General features: G+C 42.0%; 1 protein-coding gene across 1 annotated transcript in view; it reads right to left on the bottom strand.

Moving 5' to 3' along the window:
• Window positions 1-693: 693 nt before the first annotated feature.
• LOC128885464 (uncharacterized) overlaps window positions 694-27,352 on the bottom strand; it is a 106,799-nt gene continuing 80,140 nt past the window's right edge. The window contains exons 5-8 of the mRNA XM_054139532.1: window positions 15,560-15,748; window positions 8,539-8,728; window positions 7,778-8,070; window positions 694-7,361 (exon numbers count right to left, since the gene is read on the bottom strand). Of these exons, the coding sequence (XP_053995507.1) occupies window positions 6,813-7,361; window positions 7,778-8,070; window positions 8,539-8,728; window positions 15,560-15,748 (1,221 nt within the window). The 3' untranslated portion in view covers window positions 694-6,812. The remainder of the gene's footprint in view (window positions 7,362-7,777; window positions 8,071-8,538; window positions 8,729-15,559; window positions 15,749-27,352) is intronic.

The following is a 27,352-nucleotide window of genomic DNA, read 5'->3' as shown; positions in this document are numbered from 1 at the left end:
TGGAATTTTACCAGTGGAGCCGGTTGGTTTCAACCCTCGAGCCCCTGTTTCCAGATGGCGCGTCCTGTCGAGGGTGTACGATGATTGTTCGACTCCTGCACGTGGAAACACGTTCGTCTGATCGATTATCCTCACCCTCTCCTGGGGGCGTATATCCTCTGCGTTGGAAAGTTACTAATCGAGTCGCCTTACCGACACGGCGTTATCAGCTGTGGTTAATTGCAGGCTAAAGATAATGTTTCTTAATAGAGATATCAGGAATAGCAACGAAAATGCAAGCTTCCTTGACGATAAGAGAAAATAGAATAGAAATGTGTACATCGGTTAAATATTTTAATCGAAGCTCTGGCCATGCAGTCGTTGGCCCTCTTCAGGATGCAATCAGAAGATTCGTACACGTTTGCGAATATATAAGCCGTTCGTTGCACAAATCGATTAACTCCATAAAACAAAAAGTTGAGACGGGAATGTTATTGCAAATATAAAAAGTTATGACTATACCATGTGCTTCGACATTTAAATTTAAAATTTTTCGAAATGTAGAGTTCGATTTGTGCAGTGAACGGTTCGTGTATGGACATATAACGAACAAGTAAGTAAAAGGAGTAAACAGACGCTAGCAATATCGATGAAATAAAATAAATAAACGACAGGACGGTGAATATTTTCAGGTGACTGACGACGACTCAGGGCTCGTGTCCAATGGTTTATTTTGCAAAATAAATTGACATATACAACGTGGTACCTTAGCGAAAATGAATTGTCCACATGTTCCTTCTAAAATGACTTTGCGCGTGTGCCTCGGGCGTACAACTATGCAGCACGATGGACAAAGTTCGCCTCATACGGCCAGTGGATTCGTCTCGATCTGCCCCTAGGCGGGGTTAGCGATAGGACAAAACGAAGGACAAGGGGTGGATGTCGTGCTGGAACATAGCTGAACGTGAGAGAACGTAATAGGTGCGATCGAAAGCTCAATATTCATCCGTGCCCTCCAAGTTTAAACTGACTGCTCTCTGTCCACCATTCGCTTAACAACTACGATTCGAATTTAATTGATCATATGGAACGGTTGTGTGCCAGGATCCCCCACGAGGGGATCCGCGTCTCGCTTAATCGTTAATCGAGTCTTACGTAGACGAGTCTCTACAAGTAATTATCTCTAATGCGTCCTTACGAACTCGTGATGCGCGATGCGATAGAATACCAGAGCGTTGCGTCAAAGAACAGAGAGAATGGTCTCCTCTTACAAATTGTAACTCGATCACGCGTCGAACTCGAATCGTCTGGTACACGTCTGGTTCCGTTTCGACGGAATCGTCCCCTCCGCGAGGGTTCCTCGGCGTTCGACGTGTTCCCAGACCGTCCGTGATCGACGACAAAACGACCTAAATCGGTCGATCGGATCGACCTGCTACGCGACCAGCTACTTGGTGATAATTATTTCTAGAAATACGCGTGACATTCAGGTCTTATATAAAATTTATGCTTGTTCACAGTTAGACCTCTAACACCACCTATCGACAGCCACACGAGAATCGCTAATCCTGGAAACTAGACTTATTCCTTAGCGGTGTGTGAAAGCAGCGATGGGCAGAATTTGACTCGAATAAAAGATGAATGGATACTGCGAACAGTGATTTATTCGTAATGTTATTTGAGTGAGTCGGTAGTTGTTCGGATTACCAATTTATCGTTGTTTCGCAATTTGATCAATGTTACAACTGATTAGGAAATTATTTTACTAACGAAATCACAAATTATATCCTGCAATCCACTCATCAGCATCGTGCTTCGAAAGATAATATCTTTTATTCACATTTTCAGAGTACAACAAAAATTGTTCTAACACTCTGAATGACTAATAAAATTTCTACTATACGTAAACATCGATCTGAACTGTACTCATATATTTATTAAGCTGAGAAGTATAAAATTTCACAAAAGCATCAAAACCATTTAATTTCTTTGCTTTAACTCACCCAACATAATTGAGATTGAAATTTTGATCGAATAAACCGATAAACGGTGACATATCTTTTACTCGTTAATCGAAATTTGATATCCAGGTGACAATTTTGCCCATCTCTGTGAAAAAGCTGGGGGAGAGACTCGAACGTAGGAACGCGTGCGAGTCGGGGAATGAATAATCGATTCGGTTCGGGGATCGAGATTACGTCTAAATTCTTACGTATGGTGTGCTTAATTCCTAGATGCGCTATAGTCTATCATCTATTCGATGAGTGTGTAATGGTGATCGCTTTCGTCGGCTCGGATAGTGATTTTTAGCGAAATTATAAGGGAAGTTTGGCAATTCGAACATTTTTTGAAAATTCGAAACTTTGCAGAAACGTTGCTCAAACGAATTACTTTTCGTTTGTGAATGACATATTACCCCTTATTAATAACTAACTCAAATAATAATTGTTCATTCCCAGACCAACTAAATTTTATTTCGAATACATTTTTAATTAACTGCCTTGTAACATCTTTTACTTCTAGCATCACAGATCGTAAATTAATAAATGAATTTGAAAACTCAATTATTCTCAGTGGGTATTTTCTCCCTCATTTTATTGCCAAATGAAATATAATTACGCTACTAGCATTACTGTATGCTAAATTCGGCAAAGTCTCGGATATTTTTTAACTTTCCAATCGCGAAACTTCCTTTTTTGGAAACGGTGTTCAGTAGTCATTAAGACCAACCATTCTCGTTTCCAAAACGCAGTCGAAAGGACGTAGATCAGAGGTGCACAATGGGTTTATTGAGTCTAATCGTTAATTTTATCTGGCTCAAAAAACGAAATTGGACACAGTTTAAGTGATCTTTTGCTTTGCTCCTGCTGTAGATTATTTAACAACATAAAAATCCGATTCTTTTTAATTTGATAATTAAAGTTAAACGATCTTACCTCTTCGATTATTTAATAACATAAAAAATATCGAAGTCTATTTAATTTTGTAATAAGTTCTTCGAGTAATGTTCGTATTCCAAATCGTGGCTTTACTCGAGATAATTGAATTTCAATTCCAGAAGTTAATTGTCTCTGTATCGGGAGAAATATTTAGCTTATTAAGGTCTCACTTGGCTCACCAACCGAAAAATGTTTTGTGCACCGCTGACGTAAATCCTCGCCTGATCGCGGCTCGCCTAATCGCCAATGGGGCGCGACGAACGCGGAACGAGGTTCGCGTCCCCGTCACGTGGATTCGCACGCAGTAGCACCGTATCAACAACAAACGTTCGCACTAATCAACGGAAGCGTATAAAATCTGAAATATTGGTAACGCAGCATTTGCTCGAAAACGCACAAGTAATAAATAAGATCATCAAGAGTATAGTCGTTCGGCATACGTTTGTCGAGTTGCTCTCGAGTAAACCTTAAGGAACTATTTTGGCACTAGAATCCACTTTGGTAGCGTTAATCTTAAGCCTCTGTGTGCTCGACCACCTCGAGTCGCCGATCTCGCGCTTAACGTATGATTTTTCTTTTTTTACGAATTACTATATACCTAGGATCGTTTACTGGTTCTGACTTATCACCGAAGTTTAAATCTTAGATGAAGCTACCTCGGGCGTACAGAACCTGCTAAAAACGAGCCTGGCCATCGATATTCGGCTCGAGTCGTCTTTAAGCGCGTTCGTTCTTTCGGAAACTCGATGGCCAAGCTCCCGAGTCTTAAATTCTACCGGTCTGGACACTTAATAGCGTTTCAATTACGATGCTTAATTACCTGCTATTTCGTACCTACGGTCTAGGACAATAGAAAATTCTTAGTTAATCTGATTCGTTTGTAAAACTGTGTGTGTGGGTCTGTTTGCGTATGTATGCATGTGTATGGATGTACGTGCAGTCACAGACAATTGATCGGCCCCCCGAAAATAGTACGTTTTGGAATAGATTTCACAGTGAAATTCCATTCGTAACATTAAAAAGTGAAAATACCACTTCGATGAATTTTTCAAATCGGACAAAACATAATAATTTTCGAGATAATCGTTCGTTAACCAATCGATCATTTGCGTCTGTATCTATGTAAGTATGCGTCCGTGTACGTGTCGATCGAGCGGAATCTGTCGCTACGATTCCTAGAACCGCTTACAAAATTCGGCATATGCTTACTCATACACGCTAAAAAGATTATGAATGTCGCTCGAAGACTCTCTCGATCGGCCCCTCTGAGTTTGAGGCATCCATCGACCAAGTCGATGCTACTCGTATCCAAAAACCACGCGAAACGAAATGTGAGCTTTCCCCCGCGATGAACTCCATCGAGGAAATCCTCTGTGAACGGAGAAGGTGACGAAGAATGCTAAATTGGGGATTGGAAATGCAGACCGTCCCAAACTTGCTGGAACTCGAACGGGGAAAAAAAGTGTCTCTTTTCGGACCGCGGTAGCTATTTTAGAACACTCTGTATACGTCTTCCGTGTAGAAACGGGCTGCACCGGTTCAGTTTTCAAATGCAAATCGCGCAGGTCGCCGGCGACTGGGACGGCTTTGTTTTCAACGATTATTTCGAAAGGTTGGAAAGAATTGGTCGCCATTGTGGCCCTCTCATTCTGGGAAACGTCGTGTTCGAAATGTCTGGTCAACCCGCGATACTGGGCGCATACCGTCAGACGATCGGTAAACTGTTCTGGTTAGGCATTCTAAAAAGTAACTTGATCTATAAGATTTTATGAGACATATCGAAACATAAATGATATAATTGATTTCTAGATTCACAACTTCTATTGGATATTAATTTCTATCAAGGGAGATCAGAGTTGTCTATAAAGGAATATATAAACATTTTAAACTGTCATAAAATACGCAAAATCATCTATAAATTAAGTTTGGCAAGCCTCCTGTGTAGTATGCGCCCAGGCCCAGGTCGAGGCGACCTAATTTGGCTGCTTTGAGCCACGGAAGGCCATTCCCCACCGCCGTTACTCTACGCCCCTCCACCCACTACTCTTCGTCAACCGTTCTTTAGCACCGCTTTACATTTCGCACAGTTAGGCAACCGACCGTCACGGAAGCAGCAGTCGTGACAATCGTGATTCGCGGTGGGGGAACTGTCCTTGAGCCTCCCAGCCGACTTTGTCCCGACTCTATCCCTCTCTCATCCGGTTATCCAACCAGTCTCGCAGTTTCCCTCTGGCGTCGCTGTTCAGCCGTGTTTCAAACGAGCGGCACGCTTTTTTTCTCGCGAAATAGAGGTCCCTGGTCCCTCTTGGCAAACAATCGTGGGCTCGTGCATCGTGTTTTGCGCGATATTCGAGCTCAGCTGCGGTCGTAGAGCCACGGGTGCGGAATTCGCAGCGGCGCGTCGAGTTCGTTAGCCGACGATTGTTCTCCGCGGTTCGTATATCCTCGCTTTGGTAAATTTGGCGGCTTGGTACGTCCGACTGCTTGAACAGAGAGAAAGAGAGAGAAAGGAAGAAAGTTCGTTTATTACACGCCCTGGGAAGGAGTCCCCTAAGAGCATTTAACCGGAATACAAAGTGTGCGCCATGTAGGTGTGCGCAGATGGGCTGATGATACAAAGGGGTATTGATAGAGAGGCTTGTATCCGCGAAAATTAGAAAGAATTTTAAATGGCTTTGTACGAGGCTGTCGATGTTTGCTTTTTTTCAATTTCTAGCCATCTTTAGAAAATGTACAAGCTTAATCGTTGGTTAAGTAAAATTATTTTGCGATTCAGTGTCTAGTGAATTTTCTGTTTATATAGAAGATTTTACTTTGGTTATATTCGTAGTATTTTTCTGGGGAATTAGTAGACATATTTATAAAATAAGTCTTTTAATTCAATGGTTATATTTGTGAGTTTCGCGAAGATGACTTACTAAGTGTTAATTGAAGCCTATCTAATGATAAGAGAGAAATAACCAAAAGCTAATATTCTTTTCCTTCTTCTTCTTCTTCTTCTTCTTCTTCTTTGACTTACTGTCAGACAAGGATGGAGGATCAGAGCTAGGGTTGAGGAACTACATGAAGCACCACAATAGCCACATCGTTGAACCTTCCTTTCCTTCTTCTTGTTAATGTTCTTGTTCGTCCTTTGCTCACTGTCAGACAGCGATAGAGGATCAAAGCTAGCGCTGAGGTACTACACGAAGCACTACACAACGCCCACAACGTTGGATCTACAAAACACAGTTTCCACAGCATACGACCAATCTGTCTCGATCACTGCCACCTTCTTCCGCTCGAATCGATCCTCGTCACCAATTTTCTTCCCCGACCTGCCATAGGCAAACTCCGTTTCTTTCCTTCCCTATTTCCCTCCGACCATTTTTCCCGCAGAATTCTTCGAGCGAGCCCGTTACGGCGACGACGTCGTATCACCCGATGAAATTGGCCTTTTTCTCCCCTATATCGCGCAAATTCCCGAAGCGGGCCACAGATGGAAGTTCCCGGAACCAGCAGAGAGAAGAGACGCCCGTGGATGCGTTGGCGTTGATGAAATATCTACAATGAGTGTTGGCTGTTTGTTAACCCCCTCACCTACGCGTCCAACTCGTGTTATCGGGCTATTCCGTCCCGAACGTGAATATCACGAGTCAGGCGCGTCGTGCACAAATTCACACCCGACCACTGTCCCAAAATTAAATGCGCGGGGTTAAATAAAAAGCGTTTCTGCCTGAAACGGGATCTCCTGGTTCGTGATTTATTTTGATTCTGCCCCGTACGAGTGATCCTGTAGAAAATCGCCGCGGCAAAGGGACGCTGCATGTCCTCGAAGGGGCGTCTCTCGATGCTCGATTCGATGTCGTGCTTTCACCCTGAGACGGAACACGATGGGACGACGGGCCGTCTCCATTAACTCTCCTTCTCCTCGATGGGGCTCACTTCGTTCTGAAGGAGCTCGAACTTCGGGCTCAGACCCGGAAGTATGCTCTTGGTGCTGGTCTTGATCTGACTATAGATGTCCAGCGACTTCTTCCGGTCCAATTCCAGGCTCTCCTCGATCAGTCGCGGCGGAATGCTCCCGCTGCGCTTGTGACTAGGCACGAATGCGCTCGCTTCCGGTTTCTGATCCTTCGGCCTGTCCTCTTTGTGCTCGGGCGTCAGGGTCCCATTACCCAGTTTCCGTTGCTGCTCCTGGAACGTGTCCTCCTGGACGTCGTCCTTCAGCAACGCGCCGGTGATCACCGGCTTGTTGGCCGTCTCCGATTTGCCAAAGTCGTTGCTCAACGCCTTTTGCTCCATGATCTCCAGCTTGTTCGGGGTGGTGCCGTTCACCTGGAGGTTGGGGTTCGAGCGCACCGTGTCCGTGGAGACACTCGCGTCCGTGGAATCTTGCTGATCCATCGATCCCCCGGATCCCTGGGAGGCGTCCAGGTTGTTCTGCTTACTTTGCATCGACGGCTAGAAGAATCGAGCAGAGTATTTATACGTTGATCGTGTTCAATTTGGGGGAATGGAAGTTTTGGAGTTAAACATATGCAGCAATAGCAATTGTATCTTAGTAATCGATAACAGAGTATCGGTTGCCATGGCAAAAACCCGATTGATCCTTTGACTGCGAAGGGTGTATATACATATACGTTCCCGAGAAATGTCCTCAGAGAAATGTTTCTAACGATAAAATTGATATATTATAATTGGTAATATTTGAATCAAATAACAAAAGTATGATTCAGATTTGGCTTAGACCTACAATACAGATGCTAATTTATTCTATGTTTTCTTCGCAGAATTCTGTACGTCCTTCATCCTGAGGATTTTGCAAATGCCTAATCCAATTCCTGGTGATTACAGATTCGTCCAAACGATTTACTTACGCTTTCCTCGGTGTCCTTCTCGATACTCGACGTTTTCGAGACGTTTAGCAGCGTCTTCTCGGTGTCAGGCGACTTATCGAACTCCACCCATTTGGAGCCACCCTCGAGTTTCCTGGACAGGGTATCGGACTCGTAACTACCCCCGTACATTGGGTAGCCCAGATGGCCCGCATCGTACTCCACCTGATTTCCATAACGATAGCTGGGATTAACCGAACCCTGGCTAGAGATCGAGAGATCAGACTGCGACAGACCGGTGTTCGTGCTCCCAAATAGTCTCGTGTTCTCGAAACCTGCAGCCCCAGACACACAGTTACAACGAAATGTACCTTCCAAGGAATGATCGTTTCGTGCAGGAAATACAGTAGAGGTTTACGGGTTTCCTAATTTATTCGGGCGTTAGTGCAATCGTGCAAACAAGCGTGCAATGCTCTTTAAAACGATATTGATATCGTGGTCTTTGAGAAAATTGAAGATCAATAGTTTTGAGGTGAGAACGCATGGTTGTGGTATTATTTTTGTTGGCAGCAAATGCAGATAAAATTAGTGCAATCTGTATTGTAGTTACTTTACATAGAAAGTAGTTGCATAGAAACTTTTTATGAATCGTAAGAAAGTAGCAGATATTATAACAACTACAGCTAGAACTATTTTCACCCAAACATTACAAATCCTAGAATTTTTTTAAAGAAACGTGGATAACATAACTGGGAAGGAAAGGGTAAACTTTAATATTTATTTAGTTGAGATTGTCTCTGTACCCGGCGATCGATCCTCCGGAATTTCTTCTCTGTGAACCAGGGCTTGTTGATCGGTGACGCTAGCGGTCATGTCGTCGGAGGATCCTTTATTGCCCTCCGTTTCGTCGCCCTTGTAGCTAGACTGCACCTCCACCACGAACGAGCACCCGTTATCTTGGTACCTGCGGGTTTTATTATCCTCCATCGTCACCTAAAACACGGGACGACCAGGGTTCGTTAACTTTTCTCGGTTTCTTCCATCGCATCAACGACCGTACAGTTTCATGTCAACGAAAGAAACGTTTACTATCGCCAGTTAATATTATAAACGCCAGACGTTTAACAACATTAATATTTTTCATTCCACCTTCTGGCAACGTTATTAGTTTCCTAACATAAATTTTTAAAAACTGATCAATACTATTATTTAACGTGTACTTTAAGGTAAAGGTAGTCGATGCATTAAGGGTAAAATAGGGTAAAATTTATGTCCCTTTATTTAAAATTTCAATTTCTTTCTTCAGGCTTCAACAATATTTTGAAGATGACCGTTATTGTAAGATGGTAGTCTGAACGACAATATTTAATTTGTAATTAATACTTGAAAAAGAGTATTTCTTTAATTAATCATTTGTAATATCAATTTACTGTTCCAGATACTTTTATGAAAAGTTTTCAAAAATAGAATAACTGGTGCAGAAACTTTGGGAATATTGGAAACTGCTTTGATGTTGTGCGAGTACACAGTGGTTGGGCTTCTCATTGGAATATTTTAAAGGGACGAAGAATCCTTCAAAGTTGATCGAGAAAGAAATGGTTAAATTCCCGATAATATCCTTCCTGATCGTCGTTTAATTATTCGTGAGATCTTGACACGGCGACCTTTCAATTCAAGAATTTCTTAATGAGAGAAGACTTCCCACACCGTTCGCCTACATCTTCAAACTTCGCATCCTGCTCCTCCCTATTCGTGACCTTTTTCTATCTCACGGAATGAAAATTAATTTAAAAGGGAGAAGATTTAATGAGGTTAACACAATTAAAGCGAACGTGACGGGGGAGCCTGACAGCCTTGTACTAGAAAATTTCAAGAGATCCTTTCGTGAGTGGTATAAGTTCTCGTGCAAATAAATATTATCGGTAGGGGATAATTTCGATGGAGAATATTAGTGGTAGGCTAGTGCTATTAGAAGTTTAATTCTAAACAATTATTCTTTATATTCCACAATTGTTTTTAAAGAAGGCTTGTGTTAAAATAATATAATTAATAGATGCTCAAAAGTGATTCGGCGCGAGTTATTTCGAAAAACTCCTATCATTTTCTGAACACCCCTCGTATATTTCCTTTTAATCTCCCTCTACCGTTTAGTCCCAGGCCGAAGTTCCGCGGTCGCATTTGCATTTCAATTCTGGCAACCCGTGTTCCATCCATTTCCCGACTAAACGGCAGCCTTGCGCAATTGGTCGAAACGCAGTAAAGTATAATGTTTAATAATTGCCGAAGTGGAAGGCAAGGTAGAAAGCAAAGCCACCGTCTCGTGAGCGGGTCAGGAACCTCGCCTGGAAGTCAGTTACGCGAATTCGCAAGCCACTCGAAAGCGGTAGCGGCCAAGTCACTGAATTATGGCTGTTTCCTCCAATTTTCCAACTGTGCACCCTGTACGATCTCTCTTGCTTATACAAGCACAATTCCACCTCTTCCTGTATTGGGTGTCATAGGGAAATCTACGAAGCGTCTCCTGTGGACGATTCGTTCCACGGAGCCGTAGGAGAATCGACGCGACGACCTCGATTTTCGACCCGAGTCGACACTTTGTGACGGCCACGTGAAAAACTGGGAAACTCGAGGTGCGCTTATACAGCGCCTTGGGAATACTGTTTCTCGAGGAATCGAGAAATAGGAGCCACTTTGCTTCCCCTTTTACCGTTACCTTCTCTTTGTCCTTTCAGACGAAGTGGACAGAGACGCTGCACGTTCGACCGTACCCACCTCTTTGCTGAACGACGAATTGCGAGTCCTCTGAAAGTTCCTCGGGACATGCCGCGAGGAAAATGGAAACCGATTCGTTCCCCAGAAGGTTTCTCGTTATTCGTCGATGGTAGTTACGACACGAATTAACGAGTTGGAGATAATAATATTACTTCTTCAATCAAGATTAAATAGACAGGTGTGACATCGTTCAGTTGCATCATCTTGCGTTGTGATTTTTTACAATTACATTTTATATTTTATTTACAATATGTTATACGGAATAATTATATATAATATATTACGATATAATATTATATTGTACCGTGTTTTATTTTGTGTTATCAAATTACTTTTCGTTCGTCTCTGTATTATCTTTGTTTTATGTCGAGTAGAATACAGACCAAGATTGTATATTATGTGTACTTTTTTAAGATTCCGATTTTTGCATAATTTTCGTTTTCTCGATTAGATATAAAAAACGGGTGCCTGAAATGCCACGCATTTTCCTACCTCATTCTGCGTGGAAATTTAACGCATACGTTAAATCGCGTCTAATGTTGTTTAAGAAGTTGCGCTTTGAAAAAACATTCCATAAGCTGTGTTGATATTGATTTTGCGCAGCCAGGGGATCAGTAAAAGTTCCTGTCGCGTAGTCTAAACAACGCGAATCAGGGGATCAAAATCGTTGTCGCGTCCAAACAGCATGATTCGAGCGCGAACAACACGCGCCTACAGGGAGACCGTATCGATCCCGAAGCATTGTCAGCGAACGTAGTGATCACTGTCGCTCGAATAGATACCAGAGGTGGACAGAATTTCTATTTAAACGACAGCTTCGAATAGAATAAAGAATAAACGTTTTCAACGTTTTACCCATCACTTGTTGAATAGAAATAAACACTTGGATTACAGAGTTATATAATTCACCGTGAACGATTAAAAATTTATTGTGCAAACGGCATAAACGTCACGAATCGACTGTCGTGTGTTGGTTTCATTCATTATGTACCATTCGAATGAAATGTTCAGCTGCAGTAGAAACAATATTATTTCTGGGAACGTAGGTGAACAAAGCTTCGACGAATAAATAATTCCTGCATTTAAAGAATATTTGAATCTCTATTAAAAGGAAAGCTTACTCGTTCGAAGATACGAAGTAGTTATTTATTTAATGAAATCCATTCTATCAAGATTGATTGACAGATCCGTCAAATAAATTCAATTTCTATTTCTAAATTTCGGTTTCATTTTATATTTCAATTCGTTCATACTCAATAACTTGCGTAATTTATTTATATAATAAATTTATACATATATTCATATCAATATGTCCACCACAACTACTCAGGCGTATTTGTTATTAACAAAGCAAAATCCCCAAGCCCCTCGTGGAAAACCCTTTCTAATGCGCTACTGTCGATGTCTATGACCGTCGGGGATCGGTGTTTGTAATGGTACAGAATTAAAAAAGTGTCCATCGATAACAAAGGTGTATCGTCGAGGATATTGTACCCTATCGCCGCGTTACACGTATAAATACGTTTGCTTATCGAGATCACAGAGAGAACGCTTCGCCGAGAATTTAATCTTCCGCGTAATGAATTAATCGATGCATAATAGGGTGCGAGATTATCGATCACGCGTTACTGATCCCGGATGCTCTACTAAACGGATGACGCGCTGCCCGTACCTCTTTCATGTCGCTATTTATAACGGCTGCTAGTTAATAACCTGTTGTAACCCAAATTTCTTATATCTTTCGAGACGTATTAAAATTTATGAATGATTGCTTCATTTCACCCCCGCAACTACTCCTCGCCCCTTAACTCATTGAGACACCCGATTATAAAAGAAAAAGAAAATTCAAATTGCGCAGAGGAACAGCGTCACCAACTCGTTACCTTGTATACATTTCTGATTCCACTTATTGTATTTTCAGCGTTAGTTCGTTGTACTGTCACATGAATGAAAAAACTTTAAATAAAATAGTAAAGCCAAGGAAAAGGGATGGGGTAGTTTTTAACCTACCTAACTTCAAAGAGTTAATAGGTCACCTACCGGTACCATACCCATTAAATTCGCGAAAAAGCGTCGTAACGCGTAGTAAACCGGTTCGTTGACATCGAGGAGAATCCTCGAACCGCGACAGGTTAATCTCTCCCTCTTATTTGCTTCGACGGTGAAACAACCGTCGCGATGACGGGGGAGGGCGCGTTGGATAGCCTTCAACGAAGCGCACTTCATTCGAAAGAAGCACTCGTGGCCTTGATAGCGTGAGTATTTCTCGAATTCTGAGAGTATTCCACGCGACCGAGGGTGAACACCGCGACTTGGCGTCGGGCCAGGTATTACGTCGAAGCATCCCGAGCATCCACCCCTTGAACTCCTTCTTCCCGTTCCTTGTCTCTTTTCCGCCTGTCCCCTTCCTCCTCTCAAGCGAGCGTGACGCGCGGTTTTTGCATTCCGTTAAGAGGGAAGTGGCCCGCGACACTTGTCGTAGCCGAGAGGTGACTACGAGGAAGCATCGCGGGATCCGTTTAACCACCCCGCCTTGGAATTTTCCACCAGCGTGGACCACCGAGCTGTTCTTCCCAGAATTTCGTTCGAACGAATTCCCTAAGTGTCGCCAGGACGGAATTGGCCCGCGACGCCTCGAGGGAAGTATGTAAAATTTGACTGGCAGGGGTGACAGCGGCGGAAATACGTCAGGTGTCCAAATTAATTTTGCGTATTATTAACACATCATTTATAAGCCATACTTATTATATTTATTAAGTAATTTACTATATTCATTAATTATGCCGTATTCAATTTTATAGTGGAACTGTGGGATCGTTTAGATAAATAATTTCAGAAAGAATGTTCGATATATCAATGAAGAATTTCCATAGTTTTTCATCATTACTAATGTGATATTAAAACAAAAGCAATTAATAAAATATTTTGTTAATGAAATATAAACGTCTCGAAACATAAATGATATAATTGATATTAATAGATTCGCAACTTTTATTCAATGTTTATTTCTATTAAAGAAGTGTCCACATACTTACTACAGGAGGTGTATGTTACCGATCAGATGTTTCATTTACTTCGCTTTCCACGATCATATCCGTAGCATTATTTCAATGAAATTTTCTAGAGATCCGAGGGGCAGGGAGGGGAAGAATGGGGTAGGGGAACGGTAACTTGACGGATTTCGAAAATCCCCGGCAAGATGAGTTTCCACGGATAAGCCTCGACCGGTAAGTAGGGCGATAGGAGGCGAAATTGCCTGGTAACCTTCGACCTTACAGGGCCGTACGAGCTCCAATAATTGCGAACCTGTTATCCCTGTCAAAGGGGGAGCCAGTGGCTGACCCAGCTGCGCAAATCTTCGACATCGTCGATCGATTTCACGATGCCCCGTTGCCGACTGCCTCAAACAAAGGGTGATATCAACCCTCTATTACACAATCGCTCGATTAGAAACCCGATAAACACCGTTGCTGTCAATTTCAATGCACCGATCGCGATTGTTCATTATTTAAATGAACGCCCCACGATGCTTGCTCTTTTGGCACAACCAAGTGGGATATAATAACAATAAGAATTATATTTGAATATTTTATGTAGAATTTATATCTATTTTATTGTTAGTTTATTAAATTTAAATTTATATTTGGATTAAACTGTATGAAATTTAAAAATGTATCGATGTTTCAATTGCATTGGTCGGAAGAATAGACATTTCAGGAATATTCTGTCAAATTTGGTGAAAGAGATTCGTACTTAATTGAATAAATTACTGCGGAACGATTTTATTCGTGGTGTATTATTCAAATATAATTTTGCTCGTCTCTTATCGAAATGAATCTAACGGGGACAGAGATCTTAATGGGAAGAAATCCCCGGTGTGTAGCGATCGGGTTAATTAGTCACAAGCCAGTAACGTGTCGACATTTTTCGACCCCGATTCGTCGATTCGACAACCGTTTCACACCTGTTGCGCTCTTATTGTACGCAGAATTCCGATTATTCCAATATTGTGCCGTGGGGAATGTCTAAGTCAATATTTTTTTTAACTTGCCTCATATCCACTTCATTTAGTAATTATTATAATAACGATCACTTTGTTACCGAAGGTCTTGAATCACTTAATTTTCATGTGGAACCATGTCATAGCGAACGTTTTCATAAAAACGTGTAATTAGTAGCTACAACAATGATTTTGTGATTGAATTGTAAGTGCATATAAATATGATAAATGAAACCTATCGTAGTTTCTGCAGTATTCCTTCACTTACAATCTCGTTCAGTTCCGATTTTTAATCATAACGTTCACGGTACAAATATTAATTATACTTCTAGAAAGAAGTGCAGGCGATTGCTCTCGTGATGGATGTACCTACGGCAAGAACTCTTTTTTGGGGAACGCTAGCACCTCTGTAGTTCAAGTGAGAAGCTTCATCCAACGACGTCCATTTACACCCCCGCATCGTAGCTAATTAACAGCCCTTTTTGCCCTTACTGCGGCGAGACTCCATCTTTCGAGCGGACTAACCGACATTTCAGTTATTACGTGGATCACGATACTCTTCGTCCCTCACCTCCCTCGCTCCTCGCTTCTCGCTCCTCTCGTTTCTATCTCACGGACCGCTAATGAAGCGGGTTTCTAATTATCGAGGAATTCCATTTAATTAGATCCACGGAAGAAGTCCTCTGTCCGTCAACAAAATCCAGTCCCAACCCCTTAGCCAGTGCCCAAGTCCATCGAGACTCTTGCCAAATAATTCACGTATAAATTCTCTTTATATAAGTCGTAGCCTATTATAGTCTATTATAGTATCCTAGTTCCTATTTTCACAGTCATAGATGGAGACTTGAATCTTGAATAAAAGTACGTTTCATGTTCTAGATGTAACATGTACTTTATTCTTGGCATCTGCAGCCAATTTAATCTGGACTGAATATTGCAACGAAAACAAAGACATTGCAGTAGAAGGAATGACTATAAAAAAAAAAAACTCCTCCACGAATGGCTTACATAACGGTTCCTCTTCTGGCGTCAATAATCTCTAGTGTACTCACTGCTCGTTCCTCCGTCTCCACGATGAGGTGATTGTTCTTGAGGGTGAGGGTGATGATGTTCCCATTGGCGTTTTTATTAGTATGATTCCCTGGAGGAGTACATTCCATCGGGACAGCGTTCGCCACGCTCACTTCCTCCATGACCTCGGTCTCGCAGATATACCTGGGTCCATCGAGGCCGTTCACCAGCTGAAATCAGAAAAAAAGATGGAATTTTTCTCTTCCTTTTTCTCTGTCCCTCCTGATTTCATCGATAAATGGCAATAAAATCAATTTCTCTCACAATATCTCGATATTCAATTCACCTGTTAGAGGGTTAAACTGTCCGATGTCAAGCAGAACATAATTCCGTTACTAGAATTAACCCATAAAATAAATATAAACCTCACATATAAATTAAAATCCTACTCAGATAAGAAATTTCAAAAATAATAAAACTGCATGGAAGCGATACATTTCGAAGATAATGAAATTGTACGGTAGTAAAAGAAACTTCGAAGATAAGTATTCTTTCGATGATAATTTCTTCTTCTCCCTAGAATTAAGCTTGATATAAAACGTGCGAGAGGTTAAATTAAAAATTTTCGCGGACAGCCGAGTCCATCGTCGCTCGGACTCGTGGCAATTATGAGGACGCCACGTTAGTGTGCAATTTGGTAATGGCAACTTGCACGCGTGCGAAACGTCGCCAGCCGTTTCAGCGTGGCGAAATGGGTATAGCGAAACCGGTCGTCCACGTTTCAAGCGGACACGTAATCTCGTGGGCAGCGAGTTACGAAGTTGCGAAGGTGGCCTGACTTTTCCTTCCGCGTTCGTTCGTCGCGCTTAAAAGTTTTTAATCTGGGAGTATACAGCGGCGCGGGTTTCGCGTCGCCGAGGGCGCAGTTGCGGGCGCCTAATTCGACAGAGATTCGAAGAATTTGCGAGAGATTTAAAAAGAATCACGACGAGAGAACGGCGCATCGGATTAGGATCGCCACTGTGGACGAAATACCAGTCAGAAAATGTATTCGGATGAACGCGGATTAACCTACTACAACTCCTAATGAAACTGAAGTTATATACCCATTAAATAAGTTTTTGAAATCAGATTTAATTGTGAGCAGAATTGCGAGCGTGTAATTCAGAGGAAAAGAAATTATGGTAAGTCCTGATGTTTTAAATTCTTTATTTCAGGTAGGTAATGTATTTGTAAGAACTTTAAATGTGTACTTAATGTATGTGATCCATCTCTGTGAAGTTTCAATCTCTTAATTTGAATATTCCCAAACTTTGATTTATTACTGTACTTTCTCAATACACCCACGTCTGCTCGTAAACCTTTAAACTCTAATACAGTACTGCAGTCGCGACTCATTCCAGATCTGTGCCAGTCGAAACTATGCGGAAGTTTAAATTCACTATCAGCCACTTTGTACATTCAAGTTGTTGAGTTTATTAAACTTTGTTAGCGAACTCGCGTTCATTTATTTTCCCGTTTCCATTACAAAAGTAACGAAATAGAACTAGTTTAAATGAGATTGCTCCAATAGAATTAGTAATACCTTAACACTAAACCTACGTTCGCTTGCAACTATTTCTACCGTAATGGAACAAATGGCTAGTTTTAGAAACACTTCTTTTCAATAAATACAATAATATTTTACGTGAAATTGAATAGAATAATGCATGAAACAGTTGTATAAAATTCATACGTTGCATATAAAAACCGTATACAAAAATTTAAAAACGATCATTTAACCGGTCGTGGTAGGTTTAATGTCGACAGGAAACAGTGATATTCCTAATAACCAATGAAGTTTACGATTCTTACATGATACAATTTTTGTATCGATCAACGAATATATTCCCATAAAAAAAAAAATCCAATTGATAGTGTCGCGTTTAAACCTGAACGTACAAATACAATTTCCTACCAAACAAACGTAGGAATGGAACAACCAAATTAAAAAAAAAAAAAAAAAAAGACTCCCACGCCAGTAACACGTCGACACTTCGGAGGGATGAAAGAATAAAAGCGATAAATCAATTGCACCCGAGGTGTCGAGTGGCCCGGAGTGTTTAGTTTGGGATGCAACAGACACGTAGAGCGTTTCTGCTTTCGAACGGGGCGAATTCGATTCCCAGGCCGGTTCTTTGGCGCGAGAACTTTTCCCCGCCTCGTTACCGAGGGGAAAAGTGGGTCAACGGCTGCGGAGGAGATCCTATCGCGCCTCTATGCCCGAGGAAGCACTTGCGAGCGGTGCCGATGGATGCACCGTGCATACGCGCGCGCGTGGCACCCGCGTATCACCGGGATTCCCGGGAGGTGATGTTGAATAACGGAAGAGGGGAGTTATCTGTCAAGGAAATTGACAGCGAAACGGAAAAGGCCGCGAGCGGAGCGTTCGCTACGAAGTTCGTTTCCTCCGGGCAACTCCCAATGCAGAAATTCATCATTCCCTTTCTGGCGTGGCTGCGCGCAAATCAACCGGAAAAGCGTTTCTGAGGAAGATCTATAGATCGTTGCCCGGGCTCCCTCGCGTTTTATTCATCGACGATCGGCTCGAGCGACTATTGGCATCTACAGACATGGAATGTTATAACTTCTTGGTACACCACTCGTGAAATAAAAAACGAACGAGAGACAAGCGTACATACACGGGAGACTTATCCATTATTTTTGATAAAAGACAAAAATTATTTTTCAATTCGAAAATTTAGTCGAAATTCTTTTTTCGATAAGAATCGAAGAATTTTTCACGGTCAGTCCCATAAGATACTTGTTTAAGTTAAATGGTAGATACGATCTTTCAAAATGAATTTTTTATTATGAATATATACAAGTGTAAAGTTTATTTATTACACGTGTATTATCACCACAGCCTAACAGCAACGTCGAAACTATCACCTGGGGAGCGAGAGGTCTGACACCGCCCCTGTTAATGGACGAAGTGACAAGTACGATGCCCGATAAGAGCAGAAAGCCAAAGAGTGAAACATAAGTAAACACAGCGAGACGACTGCGTCGCGGAACTGTCGATGCGGTTGTCGCTAAATCGAAGGTAACGAGGAACGCTTATCACGCTTCATCGTTTTTTTTTTTTTTTTTTTCTGCGAAGGGCAACCGCGCTCGCTTAATATTACGCACACACTCCCGAGATTTGCCAAGATTTCTCGGGGCGTCGAGACGCGAGAGATAACGTCGTTTCGCCTCTTCCGATTTTTATCCGACAAATGGTTACGTCTAACGCTTCGGATCCTTCACGGCGGCGTGGAGTTCACGCTCGCCGGATTTATTCGAAGAGTGTGAAACAGTGGTCTGCAAAGCTAGGAGACCCAAAGCAGATGCAATCATTTATATTCCCTTTAAGGGAACATCTCGCCGAAGATCTTCGCCGGGAGACGTCTCTACTTTCCTACAGATTTTCGCGTCTCCTCTCGTTACGTGAGACCGTTTCGTCTTCCTTTGTACGGTGGCCGTACATTTACGAGGCTTAGAAGATACTGGATGGCCATATTTAACTAAGAAAGGGCACGAAGGAGCGTGGAAATAATAATTTCGTTATTTATCATTGTCTTATGAATTAAATCGTTATTTCGTTATGAGTATGAATGAATGCATCAACATCGTCTTTGGAAAACGTAAATATTTTTGGATAAACTTGAACGATACAATCACAACAAATAATGGGATAGTAAGTCAAATTCAACAACACTTTATTCTTAATGCTTCATTCATATAAATCTCACGTAACTTAATTTCACAAAAAAAAATAGAATTCGTATTCGTACGTCTTTATTATGAAACGTACTTAATTGGAGACATGAACAGAAGCGCCCTAGAATGATTTATAAGAGTAATTAAGACCTGCAATCGTTCGCCGTACTCGGAGGAGAAAACTGTCTAGAGTCTAGGAACAACCTTTTCCTTGATTAACTCAGTTAAAGTTAAAGTGACGCAAACTTGGTCCACGAAAACTTCAAGTTAAATACATCCAGAAGAACGCTTAACGTTTTCCAACCCTCGCTATTCTATCTCGTATCGGTTTTACTTCAAACGAACTCAACGTGTTTTTGATAGCTCTAATTTACCGTTTACTATTTTCTAACTGAAACCAACTGGAATGTCTAGACAAAGTATAATATGTAAAATATATAATTGATAATATATTCATAAGGCTTGTTAAGACTGTAAAGCAAGAGGAATGCAGTATGAATGTTAATATTTATGCGCTGGAATAAAAACAAATGAACGAGTTGTTGGTCCCTTATTCGAAATTTTAATAGGTATAATAATCTTGCCAATCCCTGGAGATTCTCTTGAGCAGATATTTCAAAGACGAAGGACGCAGCCTGAGGCAGCCTAGGAGACCGTCTTTGTGTCGGGGGTGGCGGTTCTTCGCGGTCGTCGCACGGAGGGGGCTGCGACCCCGTTCTCAACCCTCTCGATCGAATGCCTGATTGGTTCATTGCCTCCTCCGCTTCCCGATGATCGTCTCTCACCGATTTAGAAAGGGTGAACGAGCGCGGGGGCACGTTCGCGAGCGTTCATTAAAGGGGCGACATCGAGAGGGAAATAATTTCCTGCCTCTTGGTCCGCTCTTAACGACTCCTTTATTCCGATTACGACGCTCACGGACCCCGAACAAGATCACAGCGGCCTCCTCGACGAAAATTAACGCTCCTCGCCGAGCGTACCCGCCGAAAACAGAAATATCGACAGCGGCGGTCGCGTAATTTCCAATTTCGTGGCAATAACCGAGACTCTTATCGCGAACGAAGGAATCGCTGATTCCAACCTCTCCCGATGGAACGACCTGACACGCACGTGTAGAAACTTTTCGCACGAAAACGGAAATTACGTGCCGTGCATATCGGTAATTGGATATTTTCGGAACAAGATATAGCACATGCTAGAAAATATTGGGTGCATTTTGTTTCAAACCTTCCCACCTTTTAAGGTATGCGTAAACGTGACATGGACTTTCCAGAGAGGGATTTCTCTTAGAAGGATTTCTTTTCGTAGGATGTAGCAGGACAAATTTTACAAGCTGTTTATAGTCCTGTAAGATACGTAGTTAAATAATCTCCCGTCCTTAGGGGCTGTGGCATGTGTGCACGATATGAGAGTCAAGACATACTGCAAACAGCATTAAAACAATCCAGGTGTCGTGTAAGACAAAGTAATGATAAGAAGAATGGAAGTATTATTTACGAAGAACTTTCAGTGTAATAACTATTGCATATGGTTACACACTTTAAAAAATAACGGAACGGATAATCGCCCACAAGGAGATGATATTGCACACGCTGAGACACAATCACTTAAAATGTGACCAGAATTTCGGGAAAAAGTTTATTTACGCAACCTTCAAGCGAACCAACCCCTTTAAGAGAGACCAGAGCCACGAGAATGTCTGTAACTAATGTCACCCTCCAACACAGGGACGCGGCGATATACGTTTCCCTCGTTCCTGGGAATTCTTATCCCATTCCTTTATCGCTTCTTCCTAGAGTTGCTTGGAAGAGCATACCAGTGCACAGTTCACGAAATACGAAACGTTTCATCGACTTCGATACAACCGGTCGTCGGGGACATTCCTGAGTTTAAAACGAGACAGGACGCCCGCTTGGAACTATTTCTAAAGGAGGGGTCCCCTGATTTAAATAATTGGTAGATCGAGTCCGCTGCAAGAGCATCCGATAGCGAAGGTTTTATTTATCAAAGTTTCAAAGAAAAACAATCGAACCATTGGACCTTCAGCGTTGGCAAATTCAGCGACTAGATTAGTGCCTCCTATGGACCAGCGATTGGGAATAATTGTATATACTTTTATGTACATAGAAATAATTCTTTATATATTCTATGTATGACTAGTACGAAGATAGCAATATGGCCAAGGTATTTACGTAGATTTTCGATTGATAAACAGCCAAGGAATGAGAAATGTCCTTCAAGAGCGTCAAGCTGATGTATACGGAGAAATGCTGAAGGTAGTGACACGTTAACAGAGTATCAGCTTTAGATCTTCCCTTCGTTGGAGCTATTTATCCGGTATATGAAAATTTAAGTAAGATTGATCTTCCCGAGCGTTGCTTAGGCGGATATCACCAAAATAATGAAGAGAGTTACGACGTACCTCGTTGAAAGATAGCTTCTAAGATATTATTCAGTGGGATGAAAGCCAGCTAAATCGTCATATACGTTACTTCTTGCATATTTTACGAGGGTTCCAGCATCGTACTACGAGTTAGGGACGTAATGGGTGTAATAAATTATTTCTGCCATGTTGGCCAATTATTTGTGCATTGGCGCGTTAGAGTAACAGTATATGTATTAGTATGTTAGCCTATACCTGCAACCATTGTCATAGTTTTTGAGGAACAAGACAGAGTATTCGTCAATGTAATTCTTAGCACACAAAATATTGTAATAAAATTCATAATATTCTAGAATTACGCAACATTTTAACAACTTTCTATGAACTGTTTGGTTTATTTGTACATTTATTACAAATTTATCAAAATATTATACAAACACTGAAAATATTCAATACTCATGAAATTTGAAATAAACCAAGTTTTCGGCAGAAAATTGAATAAACAATAAATATTAATAAATACGATTTAATAACTTTCTAAAAACTGATTGGTTTATTTGTACATTTATTACTTTATCAAAATATTATACAAATATTGAAAATATTTTATAATAAAATCCGTGAAATTTTGAAACGGACTCAGTCTTAAAATATACTGATAATTTTATCAGACCGACCAAAATAGTATCTACAATTTATTTACAACGGTTGACCGGAAATTCTTCGACTACGCTGTAATCGGCATCAAACAGTTATCGATTCGAACTGCGCGCGTTTCCCAGCGGTGCGGATGTGTATTCTGCGATACCGGAATTAGATTTAAATCGTAATTATGTAATAGGTGTCGAGCTGTATTAAATTGCAGGTCGCGCGTACCCGTAATTGTCGTCCCGATAATAATTAATTGGGAACGCAAACGCGGCGTCAGATAATTGGACGAGAAACGGTTCGACCCGATAAACGCATGCCCGATATCGATTCGCGACAAATCCGACTGATATGTCAGCCAAAATTTTCGTTACGTTCAACATTTAATGATGATTGATCGATATTATCTCGTCGTTAATTTCATGCGTGTATCATTTTATACGTGCATAATTTTATCCTGGTTATACAGAGTGAGTAAATTAGAAATGCCATTTGAAATAACTCGCGATTTATTCACCTAATCAAAAAATATTTAAATCTTTTGCTGTCATGGCCAGACTCAACCACGAATTGGTATAAGCAATATTCTATCGCCATGTAGAATTCTAGATGTAGAAAATACATAGAATAGACAAAATAGATCCAGATATAGAATTATAAAATAGTGTTCTGATAGCTACGAATTTTCGTAATAGCTTCTAATAGCTGTAGGCAATTACATTATAGCCCTACATAACAGTTAGAACATGCCAATGAACTATCGTCAGAGTTCACACTTCTTATTCTAATTTGACATCTGATACTATATGTTACTATATCTTATACTATAATTAGCAATATTATGTTTAGACATTACAAAGTTCAAACGAATTAATATGAAAAGTATCACGATCAAAGTAGAAGTAGTCAGAAATCAGTTCTGTTCAAGTATCCAAGAATATCGTACTCGTCATAAGTGCTTCCCACTTGACGGAATTTCGCAAAAGGTTGGCTCGTTCCGCCGGACAAGTCGATGGCCGCCTCCTCCTCGAGGACCAAAGTCGTTACGGACCGTTCCACTTAGAGACGGTCGAGCGGCTTCGTGCGATCTTGTTATGCAAAGAAGTGCCTAGGTTTCGTTTCTTTTTCGGCCAGCTGTAGCCCGGGACGCGATCTGAAATTGTAATCGTAACGCCGTCGGTCCGGATTACCGTTTCCAGCGACCATCAGGTCGGTCCCTTTGACATTGTCATTCCCAAACGGCTCGTGATTCAGGGACCGGCTAGACGAGCAGGTACTCGTACACCTGAATAGACTCGCAGACAACCTTGGCCGACCGGTCTAAGAATCTACGTCTAGCATGCGTCTAGCCAAGCGGAGCGTGACTAACGACTATCGCTCTTTCTATCGTTCTTCCCGAGGTCGCGACTCGTACTTCTGTACCGGCGAAACCACTTCCTGTTCGAACGATCCTTTCGTTCCCTTTGTTCTCGATGAACCCTCGACTGGCTCCTCGAACAGTTTTTCTAGGGGATGTTGGGGAGATTATGCTGCGTTACGTTGTAAATTGCTGTATTAGACTGTATTATATAGCATTTCCCGTTTTGTGTTGTAAATTACTGTATTATCCTGTGTTAGAGAGTATTGTTCTGTTGTATCGCGATGTGTTATACTGTATTATTTTGCATTATGCTTTGTTACGTTGTTATATGCTGTATTATTCTGTGTTACTCGTGCAAATGGAGACGAATGACCGATTGTTTTTAAAATTGGATTAAAATTCTTGGGAGACACTGCGGTCGTTGTATATCAACGTATTCCTAATCATTTTAACGAATCAAGATCTGAGTTTCTGAGCAACCCAGCATTTATTTTTAAGAAATAGATGAAAATAGGAGATGTTTTTAAGAATCATGTTCTAGCGTGTCTAGAAAATTGAAGGTTTATCATCCGGCATTTATCTCCCTCGAAATCAGCTTTCACCAAATACGAGTTCCTATAACAATTTCCTATTTCCTCCCACGTCCTAATGGTCCTAGAAAAGCGAAGGTCGATCCCCCGGCACCTATCCACGCCCGTTACCACGATCATTGTGCAAAAGCAACGCGTCTCCGTCGCGTGGGAGTAGGTCTACGTTAGCAAAATTCCAAGAGCGGCTCTAACGCGCGGTTTCGGGTGTCTTGAGCTATCGGCGCCGAAAACAGGCGTCGCGCAGGTGTGCGTGTGGAGATGCGCGAGCGAGTCGTGGGTCTGTGTGTGTGTGTGTGTGTGTGTGTGTGTATGCGTGGCTGTGGTTCGAGTGGCTTGTGCCAAAGGGTACTGACCCTGACCCAAGGGGCATTGCTCCTACGGTGCGTTTCTCCGTTCCTTTTCTGTTAGATCGCTCACACCGGCGTAGCGACGGCTTAGTAACGATGTCCGGGCCATCATTGGGAATCTTTTTTGCATGGATGCTGGAACGGTTTCGCTTTGGAAACAACTAGTCGCCCGGGTCTCGGTAATTCCGCTCGAGCAGCGGCCATCCGAACGAGGAAGCGATCCAGAGATGCTGGGAAGTGCGCTAGCTCGAGCAAATCGATCGGAACGTTCGCGAAATATTTTACACGCTTTCTAAACGGTGTCCTGTTTGTAGAGACGCGCGTTGAGTTATTTTAAAATGGACGGTCAATTTTTTTAGTGGGGCTCGACGTCCTTTAACGACGAAGAAGGATCTACAGGGTGATTCCGAAGCAGGCGGCCAGAGTTTGCGATGGTGGAGAACGTATATGCTGTAATTAGCGGATTTTGTGTGTTTACGGTAGAAACTGATATAATAAATACTTGCTAAACATAACCGAATGGAATTTGCATCGATGAAAAGGGAATATTATTATATTAATTGTAGAATGTATTCAATATATTAGGTCGTCCTGCACGTTCATGCTAATTATTCTTCTGCTACTAAAATTATTTTTTTAAACATACCCTTAAGTGTTATAAGAAAAGGTAATCTCTCTCGTTCTACGGCATTTTCCCACCTTTCTGACATACTCGTTACATCGTCGCTATAAAATTTCTGTACTTTTTTTTAATTAAATATTGGCCTGTTTAAGAGCCTGGCCATGATAGCAAAAGATTCACGAACCATCGCATTTATCACAAGAATTTATCTTGTTACGTTAGAATGACCTTATTTTATACTTAGCAATCCTGAAATTAGACTCGAGAAGACAAGAATATAGTAACGATTCACAGTACTAACTTGCACGTAAAACGTACGGTCGAATATCGTTCGGATATCGCCCTCGTTGAGAGGCGATAATTTAGACAGTTATCGTCGAGTGTTCAATCGTGTTTCCCAAGTATGCGGAAATCAGCGTATCGTGTGGCAGGAAATCGAGGACACGCGAAGCGTCCCCCACGATGAATCGGTCCCATCCCATCTTCGTTAGAGCACTCGAACGGGGCGAGTCGAAAAACGAGCATAGTCAAGCGATTCGCGTTCCGATTTCTCGGTGGTCGTTCGCCTTCCCCATAAAAGGTTCGGCTAAGATCGTCCCCCGGGGCCCCCTCGTCCCGTTCATCTTTGGCCCCTACCCGAGCACAGGCGTGCGGACGTACCGTCAAGAAAAGGATACCACGTAGACGAGTTCTGGGCCCAGCCGGTGTCCCATATACCGGGCCTTTCACCTTTGGCGCGAATCGTCGACTCGCGCGGGGCCGCGCCACGATCTCTGCGCGATTTTTTGCACGACGAGCACACGGCCAGGAGAAATTGGCGAACGGTCTGCGAGCCGGAAATCGGCTTCTTTCTCTAACACGAGAAGAAACGGCCACGTTTCCAGGTTTCCACGCCCCAGGTCTCCGGCCAAACGGATTCTGGCCAATCGAACCTTTCACTTTGGGTACAGTCGTCGCGTTTGTAGCGTTTCGGTTATTTATTTAGTTATTTCCGTTGTTTAGTGGTACGCTCCGTACCATGGAATTGTCGATGTCGTAAATATTAAAATATGGACTTGGCGAAATAAATTTGTATCGCAATTTGTTGACGAATTTGAAAGAAATTTCGGAAAGCTTTATTAGAAGAGTTTGTTTATAACAACCTCTAAATTATTTTGTAAAATTTCTCGTTATTATGAATTCCTCGACATCAAATATCCAGCTTCAACGAAACTGATACTTGGAAACAGATATCCCAATTAATATCTTCGCTTTAACAAAATTTGAGCCAACCGTGTAGCTTCAGACGGCGCTAAGAGATCGAACGCGAACGGAGTCTAAAACACTAACCATAAATCATACGTTTTGCAACGCGGTCCAGATGATACGAGCGATATTTCTTTCAGGGAGAAATTGGCGATCGGCCGCCGAGCCGGAAATGGCGCGGGCAGCTTCTTGTTCCTCTTTCTTCGTCCTCTTAGACGAACAAGAAACGGCCGCGTTTCCAGGATTCGAGCTTCCCCGTCCGTTTCTGGCCGTCTCGAATTCCGTGGAATCGAAGCCTTCGAAACGTTGCACTTGGCCGGCTCGTGATTTCTTTTAATGCCCCACGCGCCAGACCACCCACAGTTATATTTCACGTTTCGCGAAACTCGCGCTGGTGTCACGCAAGCGGTTTCGCGACGTTCAACAGAACGGTGACGGTTCGTGGAATGAAAATAGTCGAGGGCTCGACGTTCGACGGATATGAATGAAGACACGCGATAAGCACGATCGCGTAGGCTGTAAACAGCATGCTCTCGAGTATTCAGAAATCCTGCGGTTTCTCGTTACGCAACCGACCGATCGATCCATCGATCGTTCTCGGTGACTGCTCGCTCCGATGGCTTCGGGAAGGTCGCCAGGATAATCGAACGCCTTCGACGCACCGCGGGGCTAAATGGTAATTCATGATTTTCGTTTATGATTAGGTGTATACTGGGAGTAAATTTAATATTTGCATTCTATTAAGTCTAGTTAAGGAAAGCGTACCGTTCGTGTATTTTTTAATTCACCATGCTTCTTATAAAATTCCAAACAAATCGATGCCTAATTTTGATACTTTTTAATATTCAAGCATTTTTAGCTTACTTTGTCACTATATCATTTTGTTATATTGCATTCT

This window comes from Hylaeus anthracinus, unplaced genomic scaffold (genome assembly GCF_026225885.1).
Source record: "Hylaeus anthracinus isolate JK02 unplaced genomic scaffold, UHH_iyHylAnth1.0_haploid 0, whole genome shotgun sequence".
Taxonomy (NCBI): domain Eukaryota; kingdom Metazoa; phylum Arthropoda; class Insecta; order Hymenoptera; family Colletidae; genus Hylaeus; species Hylaeus anthracinus.
Note: the sequence above shows the minus strand (reverse complement) of the source record. Positions and strands in the feature narration are given on the sequence as shown.